The 15960-nt window shown below is 39.7% G+C and overlaps 1 protein-coding gene across 2 annotated transcripts; it reads right to left on the bottom strand.

Annotated features, from left to right (window-relative positions):
• Positions 1–308: 308 nt before the first annotated feature.
• caprin1b (cell cycle associated protein 1b) lies at positions 309–10026 on the bottom strand. Of its 2 annotated transcripts, none has more exons than XM_010757256.3 (18): positions 9855–10026; positions 8335–8499; positions 8062–8124; positions 7872–7958; positions 7526–7764; positions 7350–7432; positions 5504–5701; positions 5333–5385; positions 5169–5252; positions 3885–4052; positions 3702–3810; positions 3525–3586; positions 3344–3436; positions 2582–2728; positions 2077–2230; positions 1790–1969; positions 961–1067; positions 309–858 (listed from the first exon to the last, which is right to left on the bottom strand). In XM_010757256.3, the coding sequence occupies exons 2-18, from the start codon at positions 8497–8499 to the stop codon at positions 772–774; spliced, it is 2079 nt and encodes a 692-aa protein (XP_010755558.3). In that variant the 5' UTR covers positions 9855–10026; the 3' UTR covers positions 309–771. The 2 variants fall into 2 exon arrangements, with proteins under 2 accessions (XP_010755558.3, XP_010755559.3); XM_010757257.3 differs by having other exon boundaries at positions 1790–1966.
• Between the last annotated feature and the right edge of the window lie 5934 nt (positions 10027–15960).

Genomic DNA, 15960 nt, shown 5'->3' with positions numbered 1-15960 from the left:
TAAATCCTTCCATCTTCTGTAACCACTTATCCTCATCAGGGTTGCAGGAGACTGGAGTCTATCCCAGCTGGCATTGGGCAAGAGGCAGCGTACACCCAGCTCATCACAGGACAGAGACAACCATTCACACTCACATTCACACCTATGGGCAATTTAGAGTCATCAATTAGATTAAAGATAGAATTAATGCATGTTGGGACTGTGGGAGGAACCCAGAGAACCGTGCCACAATGAAGAAATCAAAATAGAGAATTATCCACTGCACTATTTGCTATTGCAACTGACACAGCAGAAAACTGAGCCTGAAGCATGGGTATGCAACACAACTTTATTGAAACTCTTGAAGCAACATCAATTTACAAACAAGGAAACGGGAGCTCATTGAACATAAAATCCATTTTTTAGAACCAAAATGACAGAAAAGAGAAACTGAGAAAGGGAATAAACTCCCAAGGATTGGACCAGCAGTGGCAGGCGCATTTTTTTTTTATACAAAAAATAACTTATGAAATCTTTCAAGTTTACAGGAATATTATAACACACTGCGTGTGCAAACCGATGATTGGATTTACAGCTTAGCTTGTGTGTTAGACTTTAAATGATTTAATATTTCCAAATATCAAAGCAGGCATTACTTTGATTTAAGAGACAGGAAAAATACCACTGATGAAGAACAAACAAAAAGAGAACATGAGTGAGCTGGGGCAAATGCATTCTTGAATTTTCAGTGTGGTGCAAGTTAGTCAGTCACAGTCATTATGAAAGGCCTTTTCAGGATCGTATTGCCTGAGTGCTGCCTCTTGACACTCCTCTGGGTCCCTGACCAGCTCCACGCTTGTAGTTCTGTTGGTAACCATCCTTAAAACAACAGAGGGGGGAAAAAAATAAAGACATTTCAGAAACTGACAGCAAAGAGGACATAAATAAAGCCAGTGTGAGGTCTGAAGGCTTCTTTCATACCCTCTGATAATTCCCATTTGAGTAATCCCGAGGTGTGTTGAACTGAGTCGGTCCATAACCGGAGTTTGGAGTGTTGGCAAAAGGAGGACGATAACCATCATAGCCACCTGAAAATAGGAAAGAAACAGAAAACTTAATATTTCTCTGGAGACTTAGAATAAACACAAGCTCAGACTCTTACGTAATGACAACAGAAATCTTAGTGGTTCAAGGTTGAGTAACATTTCCACAAAAGACCATAAAACATCATTTCAACTGAATCAGAACACTGTCAGATTAACTTTTTGATTAACAGCAGCAGGAGGTTTGCTATGCACAGAGGGAATAAAAGCACTTCTTGTTCCCATTTAAAAATCACTGCAATGTATTTATCACTTAATTATTTTTATCCTGAATGCAAGATAATAAAATTAGAGATTTTTTATGTAGGAAGAATGTTCTTACACCAAAGGAGGTACGAAATGAAAACAAAACAAACAAACAAACAAACAAAAACAGATCAGCACTCCCTCGATTTGTTTTCATCTTACATGCCTAAATAGGCAGCACAGCTCCATTATAATGAGAAAATCTATTTCACTTGCAGTCATTAATTGACATTTCATAATCAATTTAAAATTCAAATGAATCAATAAGCCTTGATATAGAATACTTTCCTACTCATCAATGCCGCCTATCCCATTACATCTGAATAAAGCTGTAATGTTTCTGACACCGATGTCTGAATGACAAGCCTTTACTTTAGACAGGTGCAGCCACCGATGCTTCATATTGCACGTCTGAATGTGAAAACAAAGGATTCATCTGTCGCTGTAGGTTGTGAGCTCACCTCTGAATCCATTCGATGAGCCTCTGTAACCGTTGATCATGCCCCTTGCATTACGAGGTCCACCGCGCGACATGCCTCTGCTGTTGTAGAAGGCCTGAGGCTGTCTGCCGAAGCCTGGGCCCTGCTGGGAAGCCTGCTGATGGCCTCCTGACTGGTCTTGGGAATGGAAGGCACCAACTACTAAAAACACGGAATCGGGTGGCCCAAAACAGATGTAAGTCAAACTCGGACATACAGCAAACATCTGATGCAATCAATACAGTAAGTAAAACAGCAAATCTGCTCACCAGACTGCAGTTGTTCCGATTGCATCTCCGTCTGCTCCACAGGATGCTGCGACTGGCTGTTGAAGGCTTGGTTGTAGCTGTTCTGGTATTGGCTGGCCTGGTTCAAAGCCTCTGTCTCACTAGCTGGCGGGACCGGGGCGTTGAGGTTGAACACCTGAGGGGGTGAACAAGGGCCACATTGTGGTGAAACCAAAACCAGAGGAAAGGTCACGTGCTTGTTAGAAGTTAAGTCCATTACTCACTATTTCCTGGATAGAGCTGCTTCACTACAAACTCATACAACTGCAATATGATGAGAGGGCACTTCAGGGCTCAACAAGCAATTCCTACTGGAGGTTATTAATGTGTTTCTATTTTGATTCTACTGGCAGTGACGCACAAAGACCTTTTTTTATCTACATGACAGGCCAGACATTTTAGTCTTTGAGTTAACCTAAACATGACATGGTCTTAGTACAGATATTATTTTAGATTTCTTCACAAAGTGTCATCACAGAGGCCTTACTGTCTGCATTGACTGGAATGGTGCCGCGTTGACATTGATGCCGCTGCTGTGAGGAGTTTTGGAAACAGGCTGGAAAACCTGTGTTTGAGAGGCAGGTGGGAGAGCTGTGGAGGGTGGAGGCTGTTCCGACGACAAGGACATGGAGGTCTGTTGAAAAAGTGAAACATTCCAAGTTGTATTAACGGTTTTATGTAGGGTGCGGAAAACTAAATCAGGAGGTCAAAAAATGTCCTTTATATTAGTTTAAGTGTTGATTAAATATGTTTTATATAATCCTCCTTGGCTATTTGAATAATCTAGAAACTTACAATTAAATACACATGGATTACATTTAACAGTGTTTAGACTCCATATACTTGGACATACAGGACTAGGGCTGAGTCGCCATACATATGCTTATACAGTACCTTACTTTAGGGTATATACATAAATATGTTCTGACCCTTTTTATTTTACATAATTTAACAGAATATTTCAAGCTACACAACGCATAATAAAATAAAGTTTTTGACCAAATCAAAGAGTTACAAAAGTTGTTTAACTAAAAATCAGATTTGCATTTGACACAAATGTCTAATAGCTTTTTTCCCCCCCAATACTCAGTGTGACAGATACAGTGTCATGCATGTTACGGCTCATCTACTATACCCAGCAATATAAAAAAACAGAACCAGAATTTAACAGAAACAATTCAACTGGGGGATTTGTTAATTTGTCTACTTTCATAACCAGTGAATGAATGTATTGAACAGCATGGTTTACCTGGATGGGGTCGATGGATTCTGTTGAGGGTCGTGGGTCCGGCGTGTGTGAGGTCTGATACATGGGGGGCGGAGTTGGAGAGACGATTGGAACCTGAGAACATAAAGAGTAAAAGTATTGTTTCAAATTTCTTTAGGGCGCCTACACAATCAGTGTTGTCCGTTCCAGTTTAATAACTCACTTGTGTGGGCTCAGGTTGGACAGGAACAGCGTTGGGTTGCGATAGCCGGGACTCTGGGTGAACTAAGAAGATTTGAGTATTGCACCTTAGTGAACCAGAAAAGCCATTTCAAGCACTCAAGAGTCATTTTTACACAGCTTGTGACATTTGAACTGAGTTTCTCTTCGTATAACATACCTGGAGGACACACCATCTGTGGTAAGTCCATGTTCTGAGTGGGTTTCATAGGCTGCGCTGAGACAATGGCAGGATCGATTGGCTGTCCGTCAAACTCCAGCATTGAGTCCTGAGAGCAGAGAAGTGATGAGCACCAGGCAGAACATCTACAGTAAACATTTGTTCTAAGCACAAAGTCCTCACCTGCATGAAGTTGTACGTTCCCTGCATCTGTGCCATTAAGTCCTGCACCACCTGCTTCCTGGCCATGGGGTCAGCAGACGGCACAGGAGACGCTAAGTTCAAGGGGTGGGTCTCCAGGGCAACAGGTGAAGGCGCAGGCTGCACAGGCTGCTGCATGGCACTGACTGCCTGAGAGTGGAAGAAAGAGTTCAAAACGTTTGTTATGTATGTGTTCATCAGTCAGAGTGTGAACTTGCACATATGAGCAACAATCTGACCAGATCACTTGCTGCAGACTCACACAGGATGTGAGCAGACACCCGCCTGACTGCTCTCATTGGAGGAAGAGCCTCCCACGTACAGTGTAGTGGCTACAAAATGATTCACTACTCCCTGAAGGAACTTTTAGTGCTTCGTTTTTCCCCACAACTTTGAATCCCAGATTAATTCATCTTTTTTGACAATGCACAACAGAAAAACACAAAAAACATGCAAGTGGTAGAGTTACTAGTTAGCTTCTGTTTGCACAGTCATGCCCTAAAGAGAGCCATTAAAATGTTGATCGATTGCCAACAAGTGTTCCTGAATGCATACTGTAATTGTTATAAAACAGGGTACACTATGGCCTTTCTGGTCTACAATAATCATGTCCATCAGGTACATGATTGTCTGCATGCTCACTGTCACTACAAAATGCAAGTCTTTCAAAACAAGTCATGGTAATTTGATATGATGCACTGACTCATTTGAATATTACACAATCTGCGGCGACATGAAATGCAGAAGGAAACACAGATGTCATGTGACAACAGTAGTAACTGGGCACTAGTCTGAGCAAAGTGCAGCTTGTTGTTTTGTGGCTGCATTTACAGTAGCAAAAGTATTTCTTTACTCCAAATATTGGCTGAAAGGTGACATGCAAATCCCAAACAAAGTCCTGTAGCCATTTAAAAAGTTCACTTTGTAATGCAGCTTTAAAATCCATCCTTGTCAACTCATTAAGCTCCAAGTTGATCCTACAAGTCATGCAACGGTTTTGACAACCTTTGAATTTTTGCACACTTTTCCTGTGCTATTAAACGATCTTAATTTGTTTTATAATGTGTTAATTAAATCAGGATATACTTCCACTGAAATGCGTCAAACACTCAGCTGTTAAAACCAGATTTATAAAAAAATGGAGGTCATTCAATGCCAGATTACTTTAAGAATACATTAAAAAGTTAAAATCAGAAAGAGAGGCTGATAATCAGCAGGAGTTTGAAAAGTAAAAAATCCATGAAAAATGATATCCTTGCAGCATACCTCTGTTTCCGTGGTCCACTCATCCCCCTGCTCCTTTTCACCACCGCTGTAAGCGCCGTCTGGAATGAACTGTCTGTTTACAAACTGAGGGGAAGAAAAACAAACATCAGCATAAAATAATATCGGCCCTGAAGACTTCACCGGAAAGGGTAAATCAATCTCACCTCTGTCGTTTCAACCGCAATGGGTTCTGTGAACTCTTCAATTATTTCGGTTTCTGTAAAGAGTAAAACAATTTAGAGAATGCACTGCTGATTTCTTTATTGCTTGATTGCATTAGCATTTTAAAAATAGAGCGCTTTGTGCAGCATGACTTCAGGGGTAATGGTCAGGACCTGGATCAACAGTCTGCTCTTCTGCTTCTGACGATTCAGCTACTACCGCTGCTGTTGCTGCCGCCGCCACCGCCACCGCCGCTGCTGCTGAGGATGACTCTTCCTCTTCCTCCTCACACACGCCGTTTTGATGAGCTGGAACCCGGTCAAAGTACCCACTCAGCAGAACCTGGTCCAAAGTCTCTTTCAGTGCCTTGTCTAGATAAAGAATCAGACCGTAAATACTTTGATGGAAAGTCAAGTCACAAAACAGACATTCAATCATCATATAATAATAAATCATAACAATCGCACAATTCATTGACTGAATAGAAAAAAACATTTTGTTCTAGACTGCCTGTGCCGATCATGGCAGAGATGAGGTGACGGAGGTCACGTGATCATATTAACAAGTTCAACTAGGCAGACAGCGCACACTGTAGCTATAAAGACAAATACAGTGCTTTTATTTATTATTAAACATCAGGGCTGTGCCGCCACCCTAAAGCATCTGAAGCTGAGTTAGTCAGTAACTCAAATCTTACAACTGAAAAAACACAGATCATCTTCATCAAATAAAGTCATCAGCTTCCTCAAGACATTATTTACTGAGATATAATAATAATATATTTCAGGGCTTTAAATGCCAAAGTGCCATAATGCTATGATCACAGAATGAACTGGAAAATATGGCAACAGTTTGTGATTTTAAAATAAACTCTAAAGCCTGCTGGAAACTAAAATGCCCTAAGTTGTTGACTGACTGGATTAAAAGTATGTCACCCGAACACAATCGTGACTTGTACTTCACTAGAAAACACTCGAAGATCCCTTAAGCTAGCTCAGGCATTTGCGCCACTGGATCTTCAGGCAAAGCAGGTCACTGTTATTTCCTTCACTGCCTCATGCCAAGCAGTCTGCTGTCGCCTGAATAAATATCACCCTGAGTCACCAAGTGAGACCTTGTCACTGAGGTGAAAGAGTTGGCTGGTGTCACTACAGTGAACTGGGTCACCAGTATCCTAATATGGCTCCAGAGGTCTGACCAGTGAAACCACAAGCGACAGGGCCACTGGCACCCTGCCCCGGTGCTGAGTCAGGATAAGCCCACAGTGCTCAGCCCCCCAAGCAGAATGCAGCAGTGCGAGCCCTGAGGCCAGATTGCTGAGAATGCAGTACATCAATATCCCCAAGCCCTGATTATTCACATCAGAGCGCTGCACACAAGCTGCATTAACAAAATACAATGCACATGCTATAGTAACATATTAAGACTAAGGCTAATGGCCGGCGGTGCCTTCTTACAGTACAAGGAGGTTTTGTTTAGACCATCTTTATCTATCTTGCCTTGTGATCGCTCAAAAGTGTTTGACAAATTACTTATGGTCAACTTCAATACAATAAAAAGCTGATGACTGCTCCGTCACCAACCATGTGATAAAATGTCCTGCCAATAATTTTCACCACCAGCTGGGCATAGAAATGAAGCCAGTGTGTTTTGAATTACAGCAGGGCTGCAACTACAAATCATTTAATATTCGTTTATATAACAGTTATTTCCTCTAAGATAAAAGCTGGTCTATAAAATGTCACATCCTTGTTTTTTCTATCAAACAGTCGAACACTGTTTACTTTATGATAGATGACTGAGAAAACAAAGCAAATGTTTAAATTTGACACGTAAGAACCAGTGGATTTTTTTTATGACAAATTATTAACGGATCTAAAAAAGCTGCTAATTTGATTCGTCGACTGACTGTTACTGCTTGTGCCAACAGTAATTAGCCAAAGTAATCATTAACCAAGATATTGAGTCCTAATAACCACTGTGCAAACACTCTAAGGCTAAAAGTTAAATTTGACTTACACGTTGTTCCGACTACAGCTTTGTCCTTCCCTTCCAGCAGGTCCCAGAGGTGCACAGACGCTTCTTCATACTGGTCAGCCAACCTGTAAGTTCACAGATAAGTTGTAAGGATCCTTTGAAGCAGAAGAAGTCTTTTGCATTACAAATTCATCCAGACTGCAGTACTTTAGACCAACCTGATGTTTTGGTCACGGTCTGGCCCCACTAACTTGTAGAACTCATCAAAGGCTGCGAGGTCTGCATCTGTCAGCAGCGGTGAGCCGCTGACTCCCTGCTTCAGGTCCTGCCGCACAGTTTCATCACCGAGTCGGTCCAGGAGGAACTGCAGCTCCAGAATTGTCTTCAGCCTCCTCTGCTCTGCCTCCTCCCGCTGCAGCTGCTCCCGCCGCGCAGACTTTTTCACCACCTTCTGCATCTGATGATAATGTACACCACAGCCACAGAAAGTCAAATTACTGCAAGTCATGGTTGACACCACTCAGAGGGAACATTTTTTTTTCAGAAAACCTGAGTCATCCTTACATCTTGCCCCATTGCGATGAACGTCTTGTGCAACTCTCGGGCAAATTCCAAGTTATTCATGATCTCCTGGTATTTACATAAAGCCTCCTGAAATTAAAAGGAAGAAGAGACATTGCACACATTGCTTGTTTGAAAAATCTTTCAAAGAATTATAGGATTATTTGTGTACAAGATGATGCAGTGTACCCACCAGCTGGTCCTGATTGAGACGCTCCCCGTTATTCTTCCTGACTTGATAATCGTCCAGTTTGCTCTGTAATAGAACATTCAAAAGTCAGCAAACAGTTCTGATTTATAACTCATTAAGTAGAGAAATCCTTCATGTCAGTGCTTTAGTCTTTTAGGGCTCTTAATCTATGGATTTCTGAGTGTGACACCGGACGTGCCTCATAATTTATACATGGGGGATGTAGCTCCATGTTATCAGTAAAGATCCTGAACAAATGCTGTCGACACCACTCACCTTTTTCTTTTCCATGTTGCGAGCCTTTTTGTCGATGACACCCAGCACTTGTTTCAAGACTTCGGACTGTCCACCAAGTGCAAAATTGCCCATTGACCCTGGAGCGGATCCCACATCTGGGCTGACGGACAGTGCTGTCCCATTTGCATTCATCACAGAGGGCATCTAGAAATGGTGAAAGAGTGGAAGGTTAACTTCTAGAGACAATACAGCATAAAAAAAAACAAAACCCAAAAATTATTCATTATGATGAGTAAATGAAAATGACTCATCAGCATTAGCTGTCGAAACTATTAGACAGATTAATAAAAGTTAATAAATGCTGCATAACGAGTATTGAGGACTGTCACTGCATTAAGGCTACAATATTTTCCTTAGCCATTATCTTTCCAATCGTTAGTTAAAAAAGGAATAGTGGGAGTCAGATCCTGTGGATCTGTATCATTTTAGTCACAGTTTCTTTGTCAGCGCCATCATACAAGACATTGCACAACTGTACCTACAGCAGGCCGCCCCCCCCCTGACTCAGCTTTAAGTGCCGTGGAAATCCCTGACCTCATATTGCCTTGCATCAAGACGCTTACAATGACTTTTATGCATTGGAGCATACGGATTTTAAATTTAGGGAAACAAGAGCACCGGAACTGCATTGGTAATAGATATCAGAAGTTGAGTTATCGATCGTGGTATCAGGAGAGATAAAGTTATATCGGTGCATCCCTGCAAAATAATGAAAAACGTCCATCACACTTTACACAAAGTGGCATCATGAAATTGCTTTTTCTTCTCAAAAGACATCAGTTTTTACGAACACAGACCACCAAATATTCACATGACATTGAAAATCTTACTTAACAACAACCTAAAAATGTTTATTAAGACTGTTTAGTTTCATTTACTGCATGTTGACTGTGGTATACACGACATATCGTGACATTGCACAACACAGCAGGCCTTGATACATAGATTAACAAACAGATCGACGTCACAGAGAGATGAATATGTGTTGGATTAAGGTAAATTTGTAACATATAGAGCAACAAAAAGGGGCTATAAGCGGCTGAAGGTGGGACTTTAACAGCACAAACAAAACAGTAAGAGCTCAGCTGCTACTACAGGTGGTGCAGTATCACTGTCGTCACGTTTTAAAAAGGACACACATAGTCTTGAACATGCAGTGTAGCTTCTTCGTAACTAAAACAAGTGTTGCAGTGCAGCTTTCACCATCACAGCCGGCTAACTTTGGTCAAACTGTGTGTAAACTGGAGGGAATCTCCCGCCTACAAAAGCTGCATACCTCGGGCTGCTATTGTCTGGAGATAAGTGGAGCAGCTCGCCGGTGTTATCTCTATATGAGTAAGAAATAAATAAATAAGAAGTAGAGAAAGAGAGAGAGAAAGAAAAAGAGAAAGGCCTGGCCTCACTGCCGTTAGCATCTGTTAGCAGCGACGCGTGCTAACCAACTGCCGGCCGTTAGCGCCGTTAGCTCCTCCGTTAGCACGGCCGCTGTTTCCACCCACCTTGATGTTATATATCCACGGGGGGGAGCTTGGTAGCGATATATACGAAGCGGCCAAGTTGTTGTTTGTTGTTATTGCTGTTATTGTTGTTGGTTTATTTTTTCTGTTTCACTGTAAGCGTGGGATCCGCCCCGCCGGCCTCACCGACAACTGAGACGGTTCAAGAGACGGAGACGCTCTTTATAAAGGCGTTCCGTGCTGTCCGAGATATGCCTGAGTGAAAAGAACTACAAAAACAAACTGTCCGAGATATGCCTGAGTGAAAAGAACTACAAAAACAAACCCCAACAGAGCAAATGTTTATTAATAATAACATCACATAGAGTAAAAAAAATATACTTAATTTAACTATTTAATCACTAAAGAATGATTATTTACCCCGCGATTTAACATTATGAAGTTGCGATTTTTTGACGAGGCAGTGTAGTGTTCAGCCTCCCTGTAGAAAATCTGCACAATCATTAGCTTTGATTAGGCTATCTGTAACAATGTGTCATGCACACGGTGTGATGTGCTGCAGCAGCTGCATGCATGCGCCGACATGTGTGAGAGCACAGCTGCATGACAATACATGTCTGTGACATGACTGCACATCAAGTTCAAGTGCAACTTGGAAAAGAAAAGAAAAGACATTTGGATGTCTGAAGATGGCAGAAAAAAGTTAGATGTTCATGTTTAAGTTGTATGTGCAAAATATTGTGTTATTACAACACCATCAACAATAATAAATCGATTCTAAACCTGTTATTTTGGATCGACTCAACACAAAGCACAATAAACTAAAAGTGAAAGTCAGAAAGATGAGTCTGTCTGACTGCATTGTTTCATCTTAAAGATCATTTAAAATGTGTTTCACTTTTGTTTTTTGAAAAACTTTTAGAACAAAAGCCAACATGGAGTATTTTTAAGAAGGACTAATTTAGTTCTGTACCCTGGAGGAATATAAACAAACATATAAACACATTTAGTTTAATGTGCCAGAAAAATAACAGATAGGAGCATTGTTGAACACTGTATGAACTACTGAATCTTTCAGTGTTTAATCGCACATCATTACTGCAAAGTTACTCATTTGACTCCTCAAACCAGCAGAACTGCAGCTCAACCCTTTCTAGCCAATTCCCCATAAAGTCTCCCCAAAGTCCCCAAAACCTCCAAAGTATTTTATAGCAATCACAATGTACAGTGTTTTCTAATCTATTGTTCACGTTTAAAACATACAGGACACATATCAATTTGCCAGTTTAACAACTTCAAAACTTTCTGCATCTCCTGACTCAGAGGCGGACAAACAGTGCAGTGCACTTTGCATACAATTTAAAGTTTCCCACACTGAGAATTCATTAAATAATTATATCATAGCATAAGCTGTGCAAGCACTTACGTAAATGGAAAATCTCTGATATATACAAGAACAAAACTGGCTCCAGAGATGTGTTTCAGAATTGTTTTTATTATTTACATCAGTAGGTGGCAGTAAAGCTCAGCAGTCTGACCAACAACAGAACACTAATAAAGTATAAAACTGTGGCTGGAGAGAAAGTTTAGCTTATATACAAATGTTCTGACTCTAATATAGATGTATATAAATTAACTGCAAAATTTAAAAGGCAAAACATATAGTGTACTCACACACACACAGCACATATCTACACATAATGCTGAAAAAGGTCCAGACTCAAAAACAAATATATCTTCTTATATCTTTAAAATTGCTAATTTTCTGTTTTTGCTGCACCTTTGACTTGTACTTTACGTCAGTGTCAAAAAGGAAGCACACTGACGAGAAGAATGTGCAACCAGCTTTCTTTTGTTTTGCCAAATACAGGAAGCAGTTAACATGGCTGCAGAGCTTTTTGATTGCACTGTTCCACTGAAAGTGTTTTCTTTCAGGGATAATACTGATTATGGGAGTATCCCAAGGGTAAGTGAAGCTCCCTTTCAACGAGTGACTCATTTCCGCAGCCTGCTGTATTTCAATCAAACAACAACACTGAACACAGTCTGCCAGCCATTTTTTGAAAAGAATTCCAGGGCGGTTCCTCGTCTGAACTCTGACCTTTACACCTTGACATCTGGCAATGAATCCCACAGTTTTCTCATTAAAAACCTGAATGGTAACAGTAAACAATAAAACACAAAACTGTCACTAGACCTGTAACAGTTTAGAAGGAAGGCTTTGAAAGACTTGCTAATTATCAGTTCACTTCAGATTAGGCAGGAAGTGGTCAGTTTTTGCTATTACTGTTCCAAGTTTGTGCTATCACAGAGCCCAGAGTCCTCTTATTTCAGGAAGTGGGCCTGCAAGCCTGTGTCTAGATAGACAATGATGTATGGATAACCATCTTAGTTCTATTTAACAGGAAATCTCAAATGATTTAGCAAGATGGTGGGATATTGGTTGCACATCCTGCAAAAGCCTTGATATACTATATATACTAAGATGACCTTGTAGTACATTAACAGTATGATTTGCTGATTGAGGAAAGAAAGGACCGCAAGCTCCTTAGTATAATTTTACTGTTTGCTTTGCGCTGACGCTCATTTTCCATCTGCCCTCAAATTCCACACTGCTTTCAACTCCATAATGCTCTCAGTACCAAACAGGCAAAACAGGAAGCTGGATTTGAGTGACACCACTTCCCAAAAGGTTGTCTACATCTTTAACTATTTGTTCCCCAAACTCTACCTTAGACAGGAAAGAAGTGGGGAAAATATTGCCTGCGTACATGCCTGTAACACGATTGCCTAAATATTTCAAATTCAGAGGTTGCACCTCCTTTCTGGTGACATTAAAGACACAGAGAAGAGTTTTACGGCCTAATGCCAAAAAGCTAGAGTTTTATGGTGCGCTGTAGGCCTTGTTACTCCTATCATACTGAACCATCTGGACTTGAGCTGTCTATCTGGGAAACCATGAGAGAGGTGCCATCATGTATGAGGGGTGGGGGTGTAGGAAGTGAATGCAGTGTGCACCAACCCCCCAGGAAAGCTTCATCTCTGCATGCCAGCTGCACATCCTCTGGGCTCTGGGCTCCACAGGAAGTATAGTAGATGACTTTGGTGTCATATCAGAACTGACTTTCTCTTTTCTCTTCTTTCTCTTTTATTTTTGTCCTACGTGTTGGCGCAACATGACATTTTGGAGGGTTGAGACACGATTTCTGTGAAGCTCTTCAAACCTCATACAGTTTCAGTTGGCTTCATCGTTGCAAAGACTTTTGCGCAAATAAACACTGTAACTTCACAACTTTATACCAGATATGTGAAAAACGTCATTGCGCAAGCCGTAAAACTATAATCTCAGTATTGAACATGTTATATATATTGCATATATAAAGATTAATTTCGATATACATTAAATGCAGTGCTGGGATAAGCTGATACATAGTATACAATACGCGATCTGATCAGATTTTTACTTGATTTTTGATGTTTCATTCCTTGGATGGACTTTGTCATGGAAGTATCAATGACCACATTTTCATTTTTCTTTCACTTAAAGTGCTAATAAAAATTTGAACATCTACATGTCCATGACGACTGGGCAAACTCTCTTAGTTGAGGAAGATTTTGTATTATGATGAAAATCTCTACATCAGCTGCAGAGTGAATCTTTAGTGAGATCAGCTACCCAAGGGATGTTAAACAGGGATATTCAAATGTATGCCATTTGTATTCAATTAAAAATCAGAAAGCCTCTACAGCCCTTGTGCTCTTGTGTTGTCCAAAGACATTAGATAAAAATGTTTTTCCTTTGAAGAACACATAGTTAGAGTTTTATCTCTGTAGAGCTGTTCTACTTTCTACAGTGCCATGTTCACCTTGCTCCTGGGCCTTCTCAGCTTGGTATCCATCCAGTGAGCCTACGCACTCCAACAACTGTCTAGCCGAAGGATGTTTTCAGCCTGCATTCAGTATTTGCCTGCAATCTTCCCCTGATGCATCTGGCTGAGGATCTCACTGTGGCTGCTGGAGTTGAGTTTCTTTATCTCCCAGCCCAGTCCAACTGCTGTCTGTGTTCCTCCCTCCTGCAGGGAGCCCAGAGGCATTGGCAGCAGATAAGAAGAAGGGCCTACAGCGGCTCTGGTTTGAAAAGGCAAGGCTGAGAAGACAACGGTGTAGAAACATCATTTCATTAATTTATTACAACTTTCATCTTATCTTCGGGATATTTCATAGCATCAGTTTACACACACTTTTGTTTAGAAAAAACTGACTGCTGTCCATAAATAAATAGGTAAATGATTTCCATACATGTTTATTTATGTTTAAATACATAAATTATAGGTGACATATTTTTATTTTATCTTCAAGCATTTGCTCATATTCAACAAAACTGAAAAAAAAATTCATTTGCCATATTTTCATACAAAAAGACATTTAATTTTTTTAATCAAATGTAGAGATCCACAATTATGGGCATTCATTACATGACATTCATTATTATCTTCCTTGCCAGCCTTTAGCACACAGTACAATAAATGTATCATTTCATCCTAAACCTTTCTCTGATTGTATGTATAAACTTATTAGTTTGTTTTTTGTCTTATTGTTTGTGTTATGTGTCCTTTTTCCTGTTTTGTTTTTGTTAAATTATAGTAACAATAATGAATGACATTTTTAAAATTTCTATTTTGCTTAAATATAAATGTATTTAATCTATTAAGAAACTTGAAGTATTTTAATATTTTAATAAACTAAACTATCCAAACTAGGTGATAAATTGTGAACCAAGAGTGAGTTCAACAGAGTGAATGTGCATAATGATTATTTTTTATTTTGATAGTATATTTACATACATATAGGTAATAAAGACAAACCACAGGGTTACCAGGTTTTGAAAAATGTTTTTCGCTCTTTAGTTCATCATCCATCATTATTCTCAGACTGTTTGACCTCTGATCTTCTGGAACGGTGCTGCAGAGCTTTGGACTTTAAAAAAAAAGTTTTTTACTTGATGGATTGTTGTAAAATCCTTTAATTGATCAACAATATAATAGATGACATACACATTTACTAAAACCCTTATAATGACTTATTTAAATTCACAACTGCAGACCTAAAGGTTTATTACCAAGGGAGGCACTGATTAGTTCACATAGTTATTGTACAGAGTTATATGTATATTTGTACATGGACAGAGTTTTTCCTTCTATTTAATTTTTTAAAAATTGTATTATACTGTAGCCACTTATTTGCCTAGACACATATTTGCCCTTTACTAATTACTTTTTCTTTACTGATAACCCTTAAATGTGTGGAATAATGCAATAGCCCTCCCTTCAAAATTCTACGGTAAAAGTAAATAAGTATTAGCAACAAAATGTACTGTACAAAAGTAAAAGTACTAATTATGCATAAACTCATGATGAGAATATTAAAGGTTGAAAGAAGTCTTCCATATTTGTTGTGCACCAACATAAATAATAACATAATAAACAATATTTTGGACTTCAGGGGCTTTCCTTACAGCTGTTGTTGTGGAATAACTGTAACATTATTATTAGTACATGATGACCTTATGTAAATCTCAACAGAGCTTTGCACATCTCCAACCTGAGGCGGTCTAATTACCCACATAACTGAAAAAGAAAAAAAAAAAAGTAAAAAGCAGAATGTTTCCCTCTGAATCATTGTGAGGGAGAAGTATAAATTGGAAATACTCGAGTAAAGTACCAAAAAAACTGTACTTTAGTAGGCCACGGTGCTGCAGTAATCCAGGCAGAGACATTTTTCACAACTTGTCAACTCAAAAGTTGTTCTAATTAAAGGCTTATAACAAATTATTTACTATTAATTAGGCCAACCTTTAAGAAAGTGGTAGCAGTAACTCTGCAGGCCTCTTAATTATTTTCCAGCATGGTTTATACATGCCTTTTTTTTCATAAGGGAAGTAATGAGACACCCCCTAATAACCGAGAAAACACACAGGGTCTGTACTAATTATATCATGCCCCTCTTTATCTTTTGTCCTGCCGGCACATTGGTGAAGCAAAGCATATAATGAACTAATTAGTCTCAGTCACGACCTGACTGCACGCCCGACAGAGCAGCCTGTGTTTAGCTGTCGCTTTAAGACCGATTTCCCCCTATTGTCAAACAG

Source organism: Larimichthys crocea, chromosome XXI (genome assembly GCF_000972845.2).
Source record: "Larimichthys crocea isolate SSNF chromosome XXI, L_crocea_2.0, whole genome shotgun sequence".
NCBI lineage: Eukaryota > Metazoa > Chordata > Actinopteri > Sciaenidae > Larimichthys > Larimichthys crocea.
Note: the sequence above shows the minus strand (reverse complement) of the source record. Positions and strands in the feature narration are given on the sequence as shown.

Bases quoted from the DNA above. Each gene is read 5' to 3' on its own strand.
- caprin1b (XM_010757256.3), bottom strand. From the start codon at position 8,499: ATGCCCTCTGTGATGAATGCAAATGGGACAGCACTGTCCGTCAGCCCA. The intron at 5,702-7,349 runs GTAAGTCAAATT...TTCTTTATCTAG, and splicing joins AGCTGTAGTCGGAACAACGT to ACAAGGCACTGAAAGAGACT. The intron at 5,253-5,332 runs GTGAGATTGATT...TCTTCCCCTCAG, and splicing joins TTGCGGTTGAAACGACAGAG to TTTGTAAACAGACAGTTCAT.